This window comes from Typopeltis vanoorti, chromosome 26 (genome assembly GCF_054136105.1).
Source record: "Typopeltis vanoorti isolate ZY-2024b chromosome 26, IOZ_Tvanoo_1.0, whole genome shotgun sequence".
Classification (NCBI taxonomy): domain Eukaryota; kingdom Metazoa; phylum Arthropoda; class Arachnida; order Uropygi; family Thelyphonidae; genus Typopeltis; species Typopeltis vanoorti.
Genome location: NC_143574.1, coordinates 31,295,900 through 31,313,191, shown reverse-complemented (window position 1 = coordinate 31,313,191; position 17,292 = coordinate 31,295,900). Strand labels below are relative to the sequence as shown.

Here is a 17,292-nt window from a genome sequence, read left to right as displayed (position 1 = left end):
AAGTGTGTATGGACGAGAACAAAAGTGAACAAAGAACACTGGATAATGGATTACCACAAGGGTCAGTTCTGGCTCCCCTCCTTTTAAACTTATACATCGCAGATATACCTCATACAGCCTCTAAGAAGTTTTGCTATGCTGATGGCATTGCTCTAGCCACCAGACACACCAATTTTACTACAATGGAAGATACACTAACAAACAACCTTGCAGTTCTAGATGAATACTTCAGCAAATGGAGATTATGCCCAAATCCTAGCAAAACACAAGTTTCATGCTTCCACCTGAACAATAACCAGGCTAACAAAGAACTCGTGGTCTACTTCAACCACAAACTGCTATACTACAACAGATTCCCGAAATATCTTGGTGTCACTCTAGATAGAACACTATCTTTTAAAGCACATCTCATTAACACAGCATCCAAGCTGTGTTAATGAGATGTGCTAACAAGAAACAATATACTGCAAAAACTGTGTGGAACAACTTGGGGTGCCTCAGCAACAATGCTTTGCTGCACTGCTCTTCGCCTCGTTTACTCTACAGCTGAATACTGCTCACCCGTATGACTGAACAGCGCATGTGTATTTGGTTGATGCCCAGCTTAACACCACTATGCGCCTTATTTCTGGAACTGTAAAATCAACCCCGACCTCCTGGCTCCCAGTGCTAAGCAACATCTCGCCTCGACACATCCGCAGATCCAACTTTCTTCTACATGAATACAGCAAAATCATGGAAATCCAAAATCTTCCAATCCATGAAGACATCCCACCCTAGAAATAAACAGGCTAAAGTCAAGGCACCCTCCAATCTTAACAGCAAAAAATCTTGCAGTGACAAGCTTCAACATGAAGGAGAAGTGGAAAGAGTCCTGGTGTAACACTTCAACAGGGATCTTCCATGAATTAGTGGACCCAACACATATACCTTCGGGTTTTGACCTACCTTGGAAAACTTGGTCTGCCCTTAACCGAATCTGCACTAACCATGGCAGATGTGCAGACTACCTTTACAAATGGGGCATGATTGCCTCACCCAGGTGCGACTATGGGTCACCCCGCCAGACAATTAATCATATTATAGCAGAATGTGTCCCACGTGCAGTGGAAACCTGTCAGACTTCATCCATGCTACACTAAGTGCAGTCGACTGGATAATCAACCTAGACATTCAGTTGTAGCCTATTCTTGAGTGTCTCTTTTATGACTGTATTATGTCTTATTATTGTACACATGTCTATTACTATGTCCATATATATTAAGGATTAATGTAATGTAACTTTTCATGTGTGAGCCATATGCTAAATAAATAATAAATTGGTATATATATTCATTTTTCTGTTTTTATCTTTCTATTTGAAATATAATGTAATGTAAAAACCATACGAAATGTAAAATTTCGTCTTGAGTTAACTTTAGCCTCTAATCTTTTTGGCATAAACATATTGTGTATCCAGGAAATAGGATTTTCTCTTATATTCAAAGCCTCTGAAAGTTTTGGAAAACTTTTTCAAAGTTTACCTCTGAGATACTTAACTTGTCTTTCTTACTTTTTCACTCTGTTCTCACATCAGTCTCTCTCTCTCTCTCTCTCTCTCTCTCTCTCTCTCTCTCTCACTCAGAACATCCAGAAAGTTCTTGAATTCGGTGTAGAAGAAAGCATTTAAATCAATAATGACTTGTCTCTCGATCGCTTCACTCTTTCATATACTAAGTTTCTGCTGCATACACTTTCTACAAATATTTCCACAGCCACTCTTTATAAGGATTGCCATTTCTGTACAAAGATATGTACAGCCTCTGCTACTAATGGCTCAGTTAAGTAAGTTTGAGCGTGGTTAGTAGTTGGAAGGAGGCCAATCGTTCGATGCTGTTGGCACACTCTCCCTCGATGAGTATTTGGACTCCCTGGATTTTTTCATTTTCTTCATTTATTACTGCATTTCTTTGGAACTTTATTTCTTCCATTTGTGTGTATTGCCTAAAAATTACTTCAACAATAAAAAATGGATACTTCATTACAGACCCCACAACAGAGGCCCTGGCTTTGACCTGCTCAGACAACGATGGAGCACAATCAACTGCCTAAGGACAGGCCATGCCAGATGCATGGCTTTCAGATACATTCTAAAGTTTCAAATTAACTCCTTACAAGTTTCTTCTTCTTGAACTAGTGTTTAGGATTGTCATTTAAAAAAAAAAAAAAAAAAAATTATTTAGAATGATCTCAATCATTTTAATCTTCTTTGTATTAGCAACATCAATTATTTCAACTGTATTTCTGTAACTCCAAGTCTTTCAAGGTTGTTACAGTAACTGATTCTTTGCCATTGGCCCTGGTTCCTTGCTACAAATGGCAGTCTTGTTTAACTTGGCAAAACCCAACCAGCCATCATGATATTTGATTATGTTCTGCTTATTAGAAGTTTGGGGTGTCTTGAAAAAGTTTTATGTTTACTTAAATATAAAGAGCCAATAGGCTTCATTTCAGCGATATAAACATTATTCAAATTAATGGGAATTTTAAATCCCATAATGGGATTTAATAATCCCCTTAATTTGAATAATGTTTATATTGCCAAAATGAAGCCTATTGGCTCTTTATATTTAAGTAAACATAAAACTTTTTCATGATACCTGTTTGACAACTCGTATAGCAGAGTATATAAGTTCTTTTCGCCACAACCTTTGGTATTAATTTGGTCTAGCTACTCACTGATGAAGCCTCAAAAAAGGCTGAAACCGGTCTGGGTAGTGACCTCCTACTATAATGTAATAACAGCATACATTTCCTAGGAAATGTGTTTTTACATTATGGAAAATTCCAAGATTAGCGATCAGAACTTTCCCCACCTTTGCAATGAGTTGCTTGAGATTGTACTACGTACTAGGACTACTTGCATTAGCTCACGCTACTGGCTGCCGATACTTTTATAGTTTATTATATTCGGCATGAAACTCTCTGATTCCAATCTTTGAGTTTCTTATTCGGTTTTAAAACAATGTGGGATTTAATATCCCCTTAATTTGAATAATGTTTTATGTTTAGTCTCTAGAATAGAATTTCAAGTTTGTCTCAGAAACAACTGAGAAATTCATTGACTTTTGTGGATATCATTACATGTTGGATTCCATAAAATTTCCAGATGAGAACTGTAATGTTGTGTTAAAACAGAAAAAATGAAATTATTATTATTATTATTATTATTATTATTACGGGCAACTCCAGGGAGTCATTAGACTCATCGAGGGAGGCCCCAAATCATTTTCATCACAACTATTCGACATTCATACAGTATCTATCATACCTCGCCTTAAACTCATTCACTGTCACAGCATCCACCACAGACTCAGGGAGCGCATTCCACTCATTCACTACTCTAAAAGTAAAGAACCCAGCTCTAACACCTTTACTAACCACACTTTTGCCCAGTTTCCATGGATGTCCCCTAGTCCTCCCACAACCAGCCCTGTTCTCAAAAATATCTTCTGAATTAATTTTATAGAAACCCTTCAGTAATTTGAATGTCTCAATCATATCTCCCCTCCTCCGCCTATCAACCAATTTTTGCAACCCACAAATCCTCAACCTGTTCTCATACGGTTCATTCCACAGACCTGCTATCATCTTGGTCACTCGCCTCTGGATCCTCTCCACCTCCTCCCCATCAAGAAGAAACCTAGGTGACCAAATCTGAGCACAGTAGTCGAGATGAGGTCTTATCAAGGCTCGATACAGAGGAACAATAACCTGCTTGTCTCTGCTTGTCAACGTATTCTTCAGCAACCAAGTGATTTGATGAGCTGATTTGGCCACTTTTGCAATGTGTCCCCTAAATTTCAATTCCTTATCCACCAACACTCCTAAATCTCGTGCCTCATCAATTTCCTGGAGCACGGTTCCACCAATGCAGTAAACTGCCTCCCATCTTTTCACCCCAAAATGCATAACCTTACATTTTGCCACATTAAATTGACATCCATTCTCCCTAGCCCAGACCTCCAATCTATCCAAATCATCCTGCAAAATTTTGACGTCATCTGCATTCACTATTGCCCTACCCAACTTCGCATCATCCGCAAACAAATGAACTGTTCCTCTCAGATCCTTTCCTATATCATTTATGAACAAATTAAACAGCAGTGGTCCAAGAACAGATCCTTGTGGTACACCACTAGTCACAGGCCGTCTTGTGGACTCTACTCCTGAGTAAACCACTCTCTGATATCTCTCCGTCAACCACCCTCCTATCCATCTCACCAACCCTATGTCCATTCCCATATGCTGCAATTTACTGATTAGAATTCCATGTGGTATCCTGTCAAAGGCCTTAGCAAGGTCCAGCAGAATCACTGTAAACCCATTACCCTTATCCAGTTCAGCCGTCACTGTGTTATAATACGTGAGCAAGTTACTGAGGCATGACCTACCCTTCACAAAACCATGCTGTCCCCGATACAGTATCCCATTTTCTTCTATCCAATCTTGTATTTTCCTCTTGACTATTTTCTCTAAGACCTTGATAATGATTCCTGTTATGCTGATTGGCCGGTAATTTTCAACAGCAGCCTTGGAACTACCTTTGTGCAGTGGAACTATTTTCCCCTCTTTCCACCCCCTTGGGACTGACCCAGTCCTGAGGCTCAAATTAAACATAATGGTCAAGGGCACTGACAATTCTTTGGCCGCTTCACGTACGACACGAGCTGGTATACCATCCAATCCCACAGATGTATTGACATTGAGGTTCTGTAATAGACTAGTTACCTCTACCTCATTCATCACAATTCCAGTATAAGCTGTTGGTTCCTCCATTTCCGCAAAGCCACCACCTGGATGATATACTCTTGCAAAGTGCTCGCTCAGTAATTCCACAACATCGACTGATTCAGTTACCTCCCTGCCCTCAGCATTTTTTAAGATCATTCTACCATGAGCATTTTTCCTTTTACTTGCAACATATTGAAAAAACTGTTTGGGATTCTCTTTAGCCTGCATGGCCAATTTCCTTTCGTAATCTGCTTTTGCTTTTCTTATCACCCTTGTTACCATCCTGGCCTGAGCTTTATACTGTTCATGCACCTGATGGTCACCCTTCTCCTTAAATTCCCTCCACAATTGTTTCTTTTTTTGCAGCTCAAGCTTAATAGTGTTATTCATCCATTTAACCCCTACCTGATTTATTATTCGGACTCTTGGTATACAGTCAACCATTGCCTCCTGCAAACAGTTCTTGACCACCTCCCATGCACCATCAACATCCAGCCCTTGCAGTTTTACATGCCATGGCATTGAGCCAAGCACACACCTAAGCTTGTCATACTTACCAGCCCAGTAATTCCACATATACCCTGTCTTAATTGTAAATTCGACTCCTTTAGCCACCTCCCAAGTCATGACCTTATGGTCACTCTCACCAATTGGTGGCAACAAGGTCATGTTCGTTACAGCCACATTCTCAGTTGCAATTACTAGGTCCAGCCCTCTCTGCCCCCTGGTATTTTCCAATACATGTTGCCGTAGATAGTTGTCCCTTAATAACTGCATAAAATCCAATTCCTTCCTCCCATGTGCCCTCTCCTCTTTCCAGTCAATATTACCATAATTGAAATCACCCATAATAATAATGTCCATAATAATCACCCATAATAGAAATGAAAAAATAAAACTTGACATAGCTAAAATTTACTAAGACTGTAAGTATTCTTTACTGAAATTAAATTCTTTACTGTTATTTCACTTAAAAAATAAATAAAACTTTATCTGAGACAATTAATATAATTATTGCTTTTCTATATTATTAGCTGTGAAGAAGAAGATAAATTTGTGCTCATATATGCATTATTCAAACTAAGACTTGTGCATGGAAAAACAATAATCTTTGTAAATTCTGTGGATAAGTGCTATAGGTAAAGTATTATATATGCTGTTACATTTATCAAATGCAATAAACATGTTTTGAAAAAATATAGATTACTTTGGTAATACTAAAGCTAATAGTATCCGAGCACCTGAAAGCAAAGCTTACTGCCTTAGTTGTAGGTGATTTAGGTTAAAATAAAAGCTGTCTGAAGAAAAAAAACTGTTTTCTCCAATTCTTCAGACAATTTTTTACCCTATACCAGAATGTCTATAACAGAGATAAGCTTCTCTTCTTTTAAGTGCCCGATTTGTAAATTAACTAATTTGTTCAGAACACACTGATCTTCTAAAAGCATCTTTAACACAAGAAAAAAGTTTGCAAAAATATATTCTAATAATAAACAATAATGAAACAAAATTTACAAAAATTGTAGCATATTGTAATTAAATTTTTTTAAAAAATTAGAAATCAAAGAATGTACTTAGCATAGATAATCAGATGTATTTATGCTCTTTTGCTGATTAGCAAATTAATTCCTCAATTAATTGCCTTTAATCACTACATTTATTTTGTAAATATACCAAAATATTTAAAATTTAATTGCAAAATGGTAATAGTGTATAAAGCCTCATTTTGTAAATTGATGTTGCAGTGCATACCAATCATATACTTGTTATATCTTGAACTAAATCTTAAGCATGTGTTATAACAAAAATTGCTAAGAAAGTTTATCACAATTAAGATTATATTATAGCTTTCCTATCAACAATTTTCTTCCTAATTGGTCTATTTCTGCATTTCTTAGTACTCAACTACATCAGTCCATCTCTTGAATATTGATCTTCCTCCTGAATCAGTTCTTTGCCATTTTTGATCCACATTTTGTTAATCCTTTGTTATATAATAATAACTCAATAATAACATCATCATGGTTTCAGGAAGTCTTCTCTCTCTCTCTCTCTCTTTAGAAGAACGAAAACAATAACCATTCTAAAACCTGACACTTATGAGTGTTACTCTTAAACTTATGAAAAGGATTATGTACAACAAAATATCTTTCATCATAAACAACCTAATACCTCCTGAGCAAGCAGGCATCAGACCAGAAAGAGAGGATGTTGTGAACAAGTGCTGGCTCTTACATCAATGATTGAGAATGGTTTTGAGAGACATCTGAAATCTGTTGCTGATGCTAAGTCAATAAGACTTAACATCAGCAGGCAATTCAAAAAGTCGATCACAAAAGCTTAATAATGACTCCCTCAAGGCTCTGTATACTATCTCCATTTTTGTTTAATTTATATATTTATGATCTCCTTTAAATCATTTCAGTGGATATAGTGGCATCTGAATCCAAACCTATCAAAAACTGAAGTGTCTACCTTCTATCTTAATAACCATCAGACTAGTTTGAAACCTACTGTCTTCTTCAGAGGTACATTGCTGAACTTTAACAGTACACTTAAATATTTAGGTGTTACCCTAGATAGAACACTCACCTTTAAAGTACACCTAATGAAAGTAGCTCAGAAAATAAAAACTCATAATAACATAATTCAGAATCTGCGCTGGTTCAATTTGGGGTGCAGATGCTGAAGCCTTATGTCTCTCAGCTTTGGCCTTGGTTTATTCAACTGCAGAGTGCTGCTCCCCAGTTTGGCTCAACAGTGTCATTCATACTTCTAAGGTGGACATCCAACGTAATCAAACAATGAGAAACTATAAGAGCTACACCAAATTATTGACTCTCTGTCATCAGTAACATTGTACCTCCTAACTTATGCAGAAAAGCAGCTCTTGTTAAATTATGGACAAATTTAACCAACAATGTTAACCTACCTATCCACAAAGACATATAAAATCCCCCTACAAGGAGACTAAAATCAAGAAGTCCTAGTTGGAGAACAGCAAAGGAATTAATAGGTGAATCTTTTAACTTGACTGATAGATGGAAAGATGAATGGCATCAACACTATAACGATCCCAGATTAGCTATATTATTGATCATATTTTACTGGACTGTCCGATATATGCTTTTGAGAGCACTATACAAGATATACATAATGCTACAACAGAAGCTATAAACTGGATTGAGAAATTGAAAATTTCCTTGTAAAACTTTCTTTTATGTGGCTTTTATTTGTCATACATCTGTTACATTGGCATATTATGTTTCTCACTGTATTTTACCATCATATGATAAATAAAATAACTATCGTAATTAGCAATATGGTAATGTCATTGCAGCTATCTGTTCTCTATCCCGATTTTCCTAAATATCTTATCTATAATTTCCATGTAACAAAACATAAGTTGAATGTTTTATTTCTGCCTGAATCCTCAGCTCCATATATTAAAATGGACTCAAGCATTTTTCATACTTCTAGTTTGATGCTTGGGATAATTTCTCTCTTGTTTCATATGATGATGTTATATACCTGGCTTTCCACCATATAGGCCATGTAGCTGTTTAAAAAGAATTTTCTGAAGATGGTAAATTAAAATATGAAAATAGATATGTTTTTTAATTCTTTAGCTTCATTAATGGTATACAGTTGATGTGTTCTGTTTTCCTGCCAATTTGCACAATTCTTGTCTTTTTGGATGTGTTTTCCAGCATATGTATTCTAAATTTAGATTAATTTATCTGTCATATATAAGCCTTTTCAAACTATCTTTTTATTTCACTGGTATTACTTTTTTGCTCTGTCTGTTTTTATATTTTATTATTTGTTATATGTTGTTGGCCAAAATATTTTACTTCCATACTTTGTTTGAAAGCTTTATATATGGAAATTATTCCAAGAGCTTTTCTGGATGGTTTTTATTTGATATTTTGAATCCTTAACAAAACTTTTATCAGGTTATCTTAATTTTTGCTTTAGTTGAACCGTTTGCAAAAACAGAAAAGGAAGAAACCTATAAAATTATATATTATAATAATCCTAGCTGGATGAAATTCAGTAAAATTTTAGATTCAGGAATTGCACATGTAGCTCTCTATTTACTTCAATTTTGGTTTCAGTTGGATCATTTTTACCAATAGAATGATTTGATTTTACTAATTCAGCACTGGCTGGATATAATGTAATGAGTTTTGATATATTGGATTTCTATTAAAATTTGCTGAATTGTTTTAGTTTTGGTTTGTGTCACACCATTCATAGTCACAAAATTGGGCAAAACAAAATTATATGTCCAAGTACATAAGCCAAAAATGTGTTGGCATGACAGAAATATGCTATAGCTTATTTATAGATTTTTACACGTCAGATTTTTCCAAAAATATCACTTTGGTGATTCTCTTGAAAACAATGGAATTGTTAATAATCCAAAATTTATCTCTGAATAATTTCAGTCTATCATGAGTAAATATAAGAAATTATTATTGTTACACAACACCTCCAGGGAGTCCAGAGACTCATCGATGAAGGGCACCTACTCTACAGTTCTGTCTCCACCCTCAGTCCGCCAACCACAATGAACTGCAACTACCATCATCATCTACACCAACACCATCTACTGCCTGCCACCACCACTAGTATTTTCACAGACAATCGCAAACATCCATACGGCGGGATTCAAACCCACAGCCTTTTGGCTGGAGAGTGGATATGCTAACCACTTTGCCAACCAGGTCTGCCTGGTTGCTAAATATAATATTCATCATCATCAAATTCCTGCCATATACCCTCAAGGGGTGTACAAGATATGATAGTACTACATGAAAAATTTACATCATTACTAACTTCCTATCTACAATTTTCCTCCAAATCAGTCTGTTACTTGTCAAGACTCCAACATTATCAGATCTTATATTTCTATCATCTAAGCACTTTGTAGCGTATAAATCCACCTATATTTTGGTCTTCCTCTGGGTCGTTTTCCTGCCAACCTGGCAGAGAACACTAGTTTTCATAATCTTTCCTCGCCCACTGTTTAAGTGACCATACCACCTGAGATTAGCTCTGCTAACGCATTCCTGGATGCTGACAATGTCAAGTTCTTTCCTAATATTCTCGTTTTTAATATGACATTGCCATTGATGCCATCTGTTCACGCCTCTAATCTTTCTCAGGACTCTCATATCTGTGGTCTCTAGTCGTTGGTCAAGTGTTTTACTTCTGACCCAGCTCTCAGATCCATAAGTTAAAACTGGTTTGAACACTGTCTTGTATACAGCTAATTTAGTGTTCCGACTAATTTCTCTTTTATTCCATATGAATTTATTCAATTGACTTCCTACCATACCAGCTTTGTTGATTCTGTTGTCTATTTCCATATTTAATTTACCATCTTCAGTAAAAATCGTGCCTAAATAGCTGAAATGTTTTACTTGTTCCACAGGTTCTCCATTCACAACACAGTTGACATTTTCAATGATTCTGTCTATTTTCATTGTCTTTGTCTTTTTATTGCTGACCTTCATACCATATCTATTACAATGGCTATTCAATTTAGTCAGAATCTTGCAGACTTGTAGCGGATTTATTTAGAAGTATAACATCATCCGCATAAAGCAAAGAGCTGACATTAACATCTCCAATTTTGATATCATGTTTAATACCACTTTCCTTCATAAGGTGATCCAAATAGATAATAACAGAGGGGATAATGTACATCCTTGCTCACACCAGATTTAACATTAAACCATCTTCCTGTACTTCCTTCAATTCTAACTGCTGACTTACAACTCAAATAAAGACTAAGTATTGCTTGATATAATACCCCATTGACACCATATAACTGCAGTGTATTGAATAGCTTCTCTCTTGGCACCTTGTCATATGCCTTTTCCAAATCAACAAAACTTAAATACAGATCTTTGTTATATTCCCATGCTTTCTCAGCTCTTTGTCGTAAAGTGAAGATCTGATCCTGACAGCCACTATTTGGCCTGAATCCAGCTTTTCTTCACCAAGCTTTTCTTCCACAATTCTTCTCAACCATTTCTCAAGTATACTTGCATAAATCTTACCAGGAACACTCAGTAGGGAAATACCTCTGTAATTCTCACATTCAGTTTTATTTCCCTTTTTATATATGGGTACTATCAGAGCTCTACTCTAATCATCGGGAATTCGTCCCTCTGTCCAAGCTTTCTGAACTATGCAGTGCAGCCACTGTAAGACTCTTATACCACCATACTTCAGCATTTCTGGTCGAATATCATCTACTCCTGCTGCCTTTCCACATTTCAAGCCTTTGATGGCTTTTTCTACTTCAAGTATGGATATGTGTTCCTGGCTGCATGCCTGGTCAGTGTTTTTTACCACTGTGCTGTCATCACTGCTCGTTTCATTTAGCAGTTTTTGAAAGTAATTACTCCATACTTCGAGGATATCTTTTTCTCCCATTTTCATGTCACCTTTATCATCTCTAATTCCTTTTACAGCACTCTTTCCTCCATTCTAAGCTTCTTCAACAACCTCCAGAATATTTTGCCACCTTCTTGATATTTATTTTCTATATTCTTGCCAAAGTCCTCCCATGACTTTTGTTTAGCTAGTTTTACACAGTGTTTAGCATTCTTGCATTTGTCTCTCTATTCTCTAAGAGCACAAGCTGACTTATTTGACAGGAACTTTTGGTATGCTTTCTTCTTTTCCTTCACTGCCTCTTTAACTTCCTGTGTCTATCGTGGAGTTCTAATTTTTCTATCCTTGCAGACAACTTCATCACATGCCTCTCTAGCTGAATAATAAGCTTTGTGCATTTTAGTCTACAATTCACATCTGAGAGCCGCTCAACTTTTATTTGCTTTAAAACCTTCTTACATGTTATTCTTTTCAATATGAAATTCAATTTTACTGCTCAAAACTAAATAATGATCACTTCCAATTTCAAATCATTTGTACACTCTGGTGTCTTGCACCAGGGAGAAAACATCACTATCAACAATAACATAATCAATAAGACTTTTCTTGTTCCTTGCCTCTTCTCTCCATGTGAATTTGTGCACATTTTTATGTTGGAACATGGTGTCAGTAATATCCAGTCCATGTCCTGAGCAGAAATCCAACAGGTATTTGCCATTATTATTAGCTTTGCTCTTTTCTCCAAATTTTCCCAAAATATTTTTGTATGTCTGACAATCATTTCCTGCTCTGCTGTTTAGATCCCCAATATGGACCAACTTTTCCTTTTTCATTGTGTCAACTCCTCAAAAAATTCCTCCACTTTTACCTTAGTAGAGCCTTCTGTGGGACCATAGTCACAAATAAGTCTCAATGTCCAGTTCCCAATTCTCGTTTTTGCCCACATAACTCTACTTGAGACTGCCAGCCATTCAAGAAGATTAGCCTCCTATTTTGTGTTGAATACTATGGCTACTCCTTCTTTTCCTTGATTGTCATTGCCTGAATATAACATTTTGTATTTATTGCTCAGAAAAATCTCATCAGTTTTGTCTTTTTTGTTTGTCACCCCTATTATGTAAATCTGGTACTTATCTAATTGCTCAGCTAGCTCCATTTCTTTGCCATTCAGGCTTCTTATGTTGATAGTACTGCTCTTTAACTCTGGTGATGTTGAGTTGGAGGTGTGTTTTCAGATTATAATATTCATTTGGTCAAAAATATATACTGCCGTGCCCTAATTTGGTATTTAGCCAACCAAATTGTATTCCTATTGGCTTAAACCAAAATAAAAAATGATGGTACAACATGACCAAATTTCATACCGGCTGGACAGAAGTAGATGGAATTGAAGAGGAGAAGCAGGTTCAGTGGTTTGCAATTGCACAGAAAAAGGATGGTAGGCAGCTACTATTGTATTAACATGTGCAATAGAAAGTGGAGGGAATGATTGTTGACAGTTTAGTGGAGCAGTGACCATTGAAATACCCATAGAATAGACACAAAGGCAAAATATTGCATCTGTGATACAGAGGAAGTTGAAGTGAATCTGTAAGAGAGGGTTATTGGTGAGCTGAATTGCTCTTCTTTGAAGGTGCACCATCCTAAACATGTGAACAATAGTCTCTTTTCCCTGTGCTTCTCACAGTAATAGTTCCTGTTTCATTCTTTTGAATGTGTACTACATTTCATTCTGTCGAATGTGTCTGTGAAATATGTAATACTGTGATGTATAGTCATAAGATTGGGGAAGGGGTATCTTAAAATGACTTGGCTACAGCTTATGTCCTGTTTTAATTTTTTTTTTCCTATTATTTTTTAGGATAAAATTGTACTTAGAACAGTTTGGGATTCGTGGATGCGTACTGAATTCAGAACTGCCAGTCAGTTCAAGGTATGTAATATTGTTTTTACTATTTGAACTTTTTTAATCTTTCAGCACAGTCTCATTATACACACACAAAAAAAAACTGCAGCAAAATAAATGTTAGGAAAATCTTAAATAAAAGTGAACTTTAAAAAATTAATAGATTTAGAAGTACTATTAATTTAAGATATTTTCTGAAACTTTGTTTCCTGTTTGCTTCTAATTTAAAACAATATCAAAAATAGCAAGGCTTTCTTGGGCAATGGAGGTTTGCTTTCCACTCTAAGGCTAAAATAGATCTGACTAGTATAAAATTATTAATTTATATTAAAAGAGTTATTAAAAAACATACCTGGTTGTGTATTTTTGGAACCAAACTTGATTAAGCCAAAATGTGTGATAAGAAAAAGATGAGAATGATACTGAATTATATGAACTTAAATACATCTACCAGCCACTAAATTAGAAATCTTTATGCAGATGTACATAAACATTACTTATGCAGTGCATATGCAAAATACTTGATCATGTGCATCACCATGTGTTCTAGACTATTTAAGAATGCTTCTGTCAGTGATTCTGGGACATTGTCTCCATATCTAACTTTCTGCTATCATTCAGAGAGTCGATTCACCAATCCATCTAGCCACTCTGTTATCTTCCCCAACTTATATATCAACTTGGCAGTCAATCAAATTTATTTGCAGCATCCAAGAATATCGAGAATTAAAAACCTATTAAGTATTTTTCAAGTTCATCCCCATGATCAGAAGTCTTCCATAAAAACTGAAGTTTGAATTTCTTATGAGAGTAAGAAGAATAAAGGTAGTAGTAGTAGTGTATATGTTTCTAGTCCTACCTCTCTGTTTTGCTTTTACTTTCAGTTGAGGGGAGCCATTTTGTTGCTGACTTTACAGCTCTTTGAAGATCGAGCTTCAGAGGAAAAGTAGTAGCTATGAAATCCAATCTTTAAAGAACTGTAAAGTCAGCATTTCATTCCTGTCTACATCTGAGAATTGCTAGTTCTGCCTGATAAAGTTCTTCTGTCATTTACAACATTTAACTTCAAATCTGTTTAACAGGAATAAGACATGATTAAATCACTTGACCTACAGAGATGCTGTAGTCCAGTATAAATATGTTAAAAATTCACCAAAGGAATGTGATATATCCATTGGTATTTTATTGAAATATGCTAGAAGAAACTGACCAGTCTAGAGATGTTGGATTTTAGTAGATAGGAAGTTGAAGTTGTAACGAACATTGACATATAAGGATGAGGTAATCATTTTGTCTCTTTACAAGGCTTTGATACAACCTCTAGTCTCCTGGTTTCTGAGATGATACAGATACAGTAAAAAGGGTGCAAAGGAGAGTATTAAAAGATGATATTGGACTGTAGAATGTACATTATGAGGAGAGATTGAGAATTTGTGGATGGACTACAGATGCTAGCAGACAAGTAAAAGAGGAGTGATATGATAGAAACCTACAAACTTTTGAGAGTCATACAGTATACCAGTAGATGAATTTTTCATTTTATGGAGGGTGGAGAGAGGACAAGAGGGCATCCATGAAAGTTGAGAATGAATGCAATCAAGTAAGAGGTACTAGATTTTTCTCTCATAGAGCGGTGCATGATTGGAATGGCTTACCTTTGGAAGCAATGAGTGCAAATAGTGTAAATATTGATAAATGCAAGAGAAGGTATGACTGACAGATGGTGTGATATGTGGCCTCTTTCATTGAGTCCCTAACTACCTGGAGGTCTCTTCTAATAATAATTCGAAAAGTTATAAAATTGGGGTTAAGGAGTGTGAATGCGTCATTGCAAAGTAGTAAAATAAGGGCTAATTTTCTGTCCTTGACAAGAAATCAATAATATACACTGCATGATCTAACACATCTACAAATTGAACTTAGAAATATGAACAGGAACTAGAGCATCATCATCATCATCAAATTCCTGCCATGTACTCTCAAGGGGTGTACAGGATATGATAGTACTACATGAAAAAAATTACATCATCACTAACTTCCTATCTACAATTTTCCTCCAAATCAGTCTGTTACTTGTCAAGACTCCGACATTATCAGATCTTATATTTCTATCATCTAAGGCACTTTGTACCGTATCAATCCACCTATATCTTGGTCTTCCTCTGGGTTGTTCTGCTGCCAACCTGGCAGAGAACACTTGTTTTGCTAATCTTTCTTCGCTCATTCTGTTTAGGTGACCATACCACCTGAGATTACTCTGCTAACGCATTCCTGGATGCTGACAACGTCAAGTTCTTTCCTAATATCCTCGTTTTTAATATGATATTGCCATTGATGCCATCTGTTCACGCCTCTAATCTTTCTCAGAACTCTCATATCTGCGGTCTCTAGTCTTTGGTCAAGTGTTTTACTTCTGACCCAGCTCTCAGATCCATAAGTTAAAACTGGTTTGAACACTGTCTTGTATACAGCTAATTTAGTGTTCCAACTAATTTCTCTCTTATTCCATATGAATTTATTCAATTGACTTCCCACTATACCAGCTTTGCTAATTCTGTTGTCTATTTCTATATTTAATTTACCATCTTCACTAAAAATCGTGCCTAAGTAGCTGAAATGTTTTACTTGTTCCACGGGTTCTCCATTCACAACACAGTTGACATTTTCAATGATTCTGCCTATTTTCATTGTCTTTGTCTTTTTATTGCTGACCTTCATACCATATCTATTACGACAGTTATTCAATTTAGTCAGGGCATCTTGCAAACTTGTAGTGGATTTATTTAGAAGTATAACATCATCCATATAAAGCAAAGAGCTGACATTAACATCTCCAATTTTGATATCATGTTTAATACCACTTTCCTTCATAATGTGATCCATATAGATAATGAATAACAGAGGGGATAATGTACATCCTCGTCTCACACCAGATTTAACATTAAACCATCTTCCTGTACTTCCTTCAATTCTAACTGCTGACTTACAACTCAAATAAAGACTGAGATCTATAACCAGATACTCTAGTATCAGTGTATCATGCAAGTCTTACATCTAGTCAGATTAAAGTCTAGCTTTTTTTTATGTTGGTCCTACCCTCAAAAGGTTACATACTCATAGTATGTTTTTGTACCATGGTTGGGGACTATGAATATTTTTTTTCCATTTTTAAATTATTTCTTACATAGTCCATAAACTGTGTTCTAGAGACCAAGCATGATACTGGTCTCACACCAAGCAATGAACTTCATCTTCCACCTAGAGATAATTACAAACATCCATGTCCATGGTGAGAGTCAAATCTGTTGTTTGGAGAGCTGGTATGCTAACCACTTGGCCAACCAGGCCAGCATTTTTTTTTTTTTTTTACTTTTTAATTTTTTTATTAGTTTTGCATTCTTATCTTGTAATCAATATCCTATAATCTTGTAATCAGTTGATATGATATTAAAATGCCTCAAAACTTAATTATTTTTTTTTGTGTCTCCCTCCCATGAAAGGTTGTGATCCCTAAGTACATTACCATGGGCATGCTAAGGATTTTTTTTATTTTTACTATTTTTTGTGTGTGCATGTGTTTTTTCATTTATTTTGTTGCTTTGCTGCTGCTGATTATTTTATTTATATTTTGCATAATCCAGAAATCCTACTCTAGAGAACAATTAGCAGCATCAGTGGGGGGGGGGGGGTCTCATACTAGTTAATGAAAATTCATCTACCTGAAAGACAATTGCAAACATCCATACCCACACTTAGATTTGAACCTACAGATTGTTGGTTGGAGAGTGGGCATGTTAACTGCCTGACCAACCAGGCTGACAGACCTCAAATCCAGTCCAAAAAATATCATGACTCATACTTAATGTTCCATGAGTGTCTTTAGTGTTCTGTGCTTGATGCTCTGTTATGCAGCCCCCAAAAAAATTCAAATCATGCATTTTTATACTGGAAAGATAGTATTTAAAAAACTGATACCCCAGTTGCATTTCATAAAAACAAGAAAGGGAAAATCATTTCTAGCTGTGTGTATTATCCCTAACACATCTGCCATGAGTGAAATAGCATCTGTAGGTCTTGATTTTTTTGCTGTGATATTATTACAGTTCCAAATACTTCAATCCATTGTCACTAAAAAATTGTGAAGGAAGATATGGATTAAACTTGAATAAGGGGTAAATTGTTTGTGAAAATGTATACAGCTC

At 35.8% G+C, this 17,292-nt stretch overlaps 1 protein-coding gene across 1 annotated transcript in view; it reads left to right on the top strand.

Moving 5' to 3' along the window:
* Ddx56 (putative ATP-dependent RNA helicase DDX56) overlaps positions 1-17,292 on the top strand; it is a 178,339-nt gene that overhangs the window by 93,208 nt on the left and 67,839 nt on the right. The window contains exons 7-8 of the mRNA XM_090414917.1: positions 5,808-5,912; positions 13,046-13,117. Of these exons, the coding sequence (XP_090271043.1) occupies positions 5,808-5,912; positions 13,046-13,117 (177 nt within the window). The remainder of the gene's footprint in view (positions 1-5,807; positions 5,913-13,045; positions 13,118-17,292) is intronic.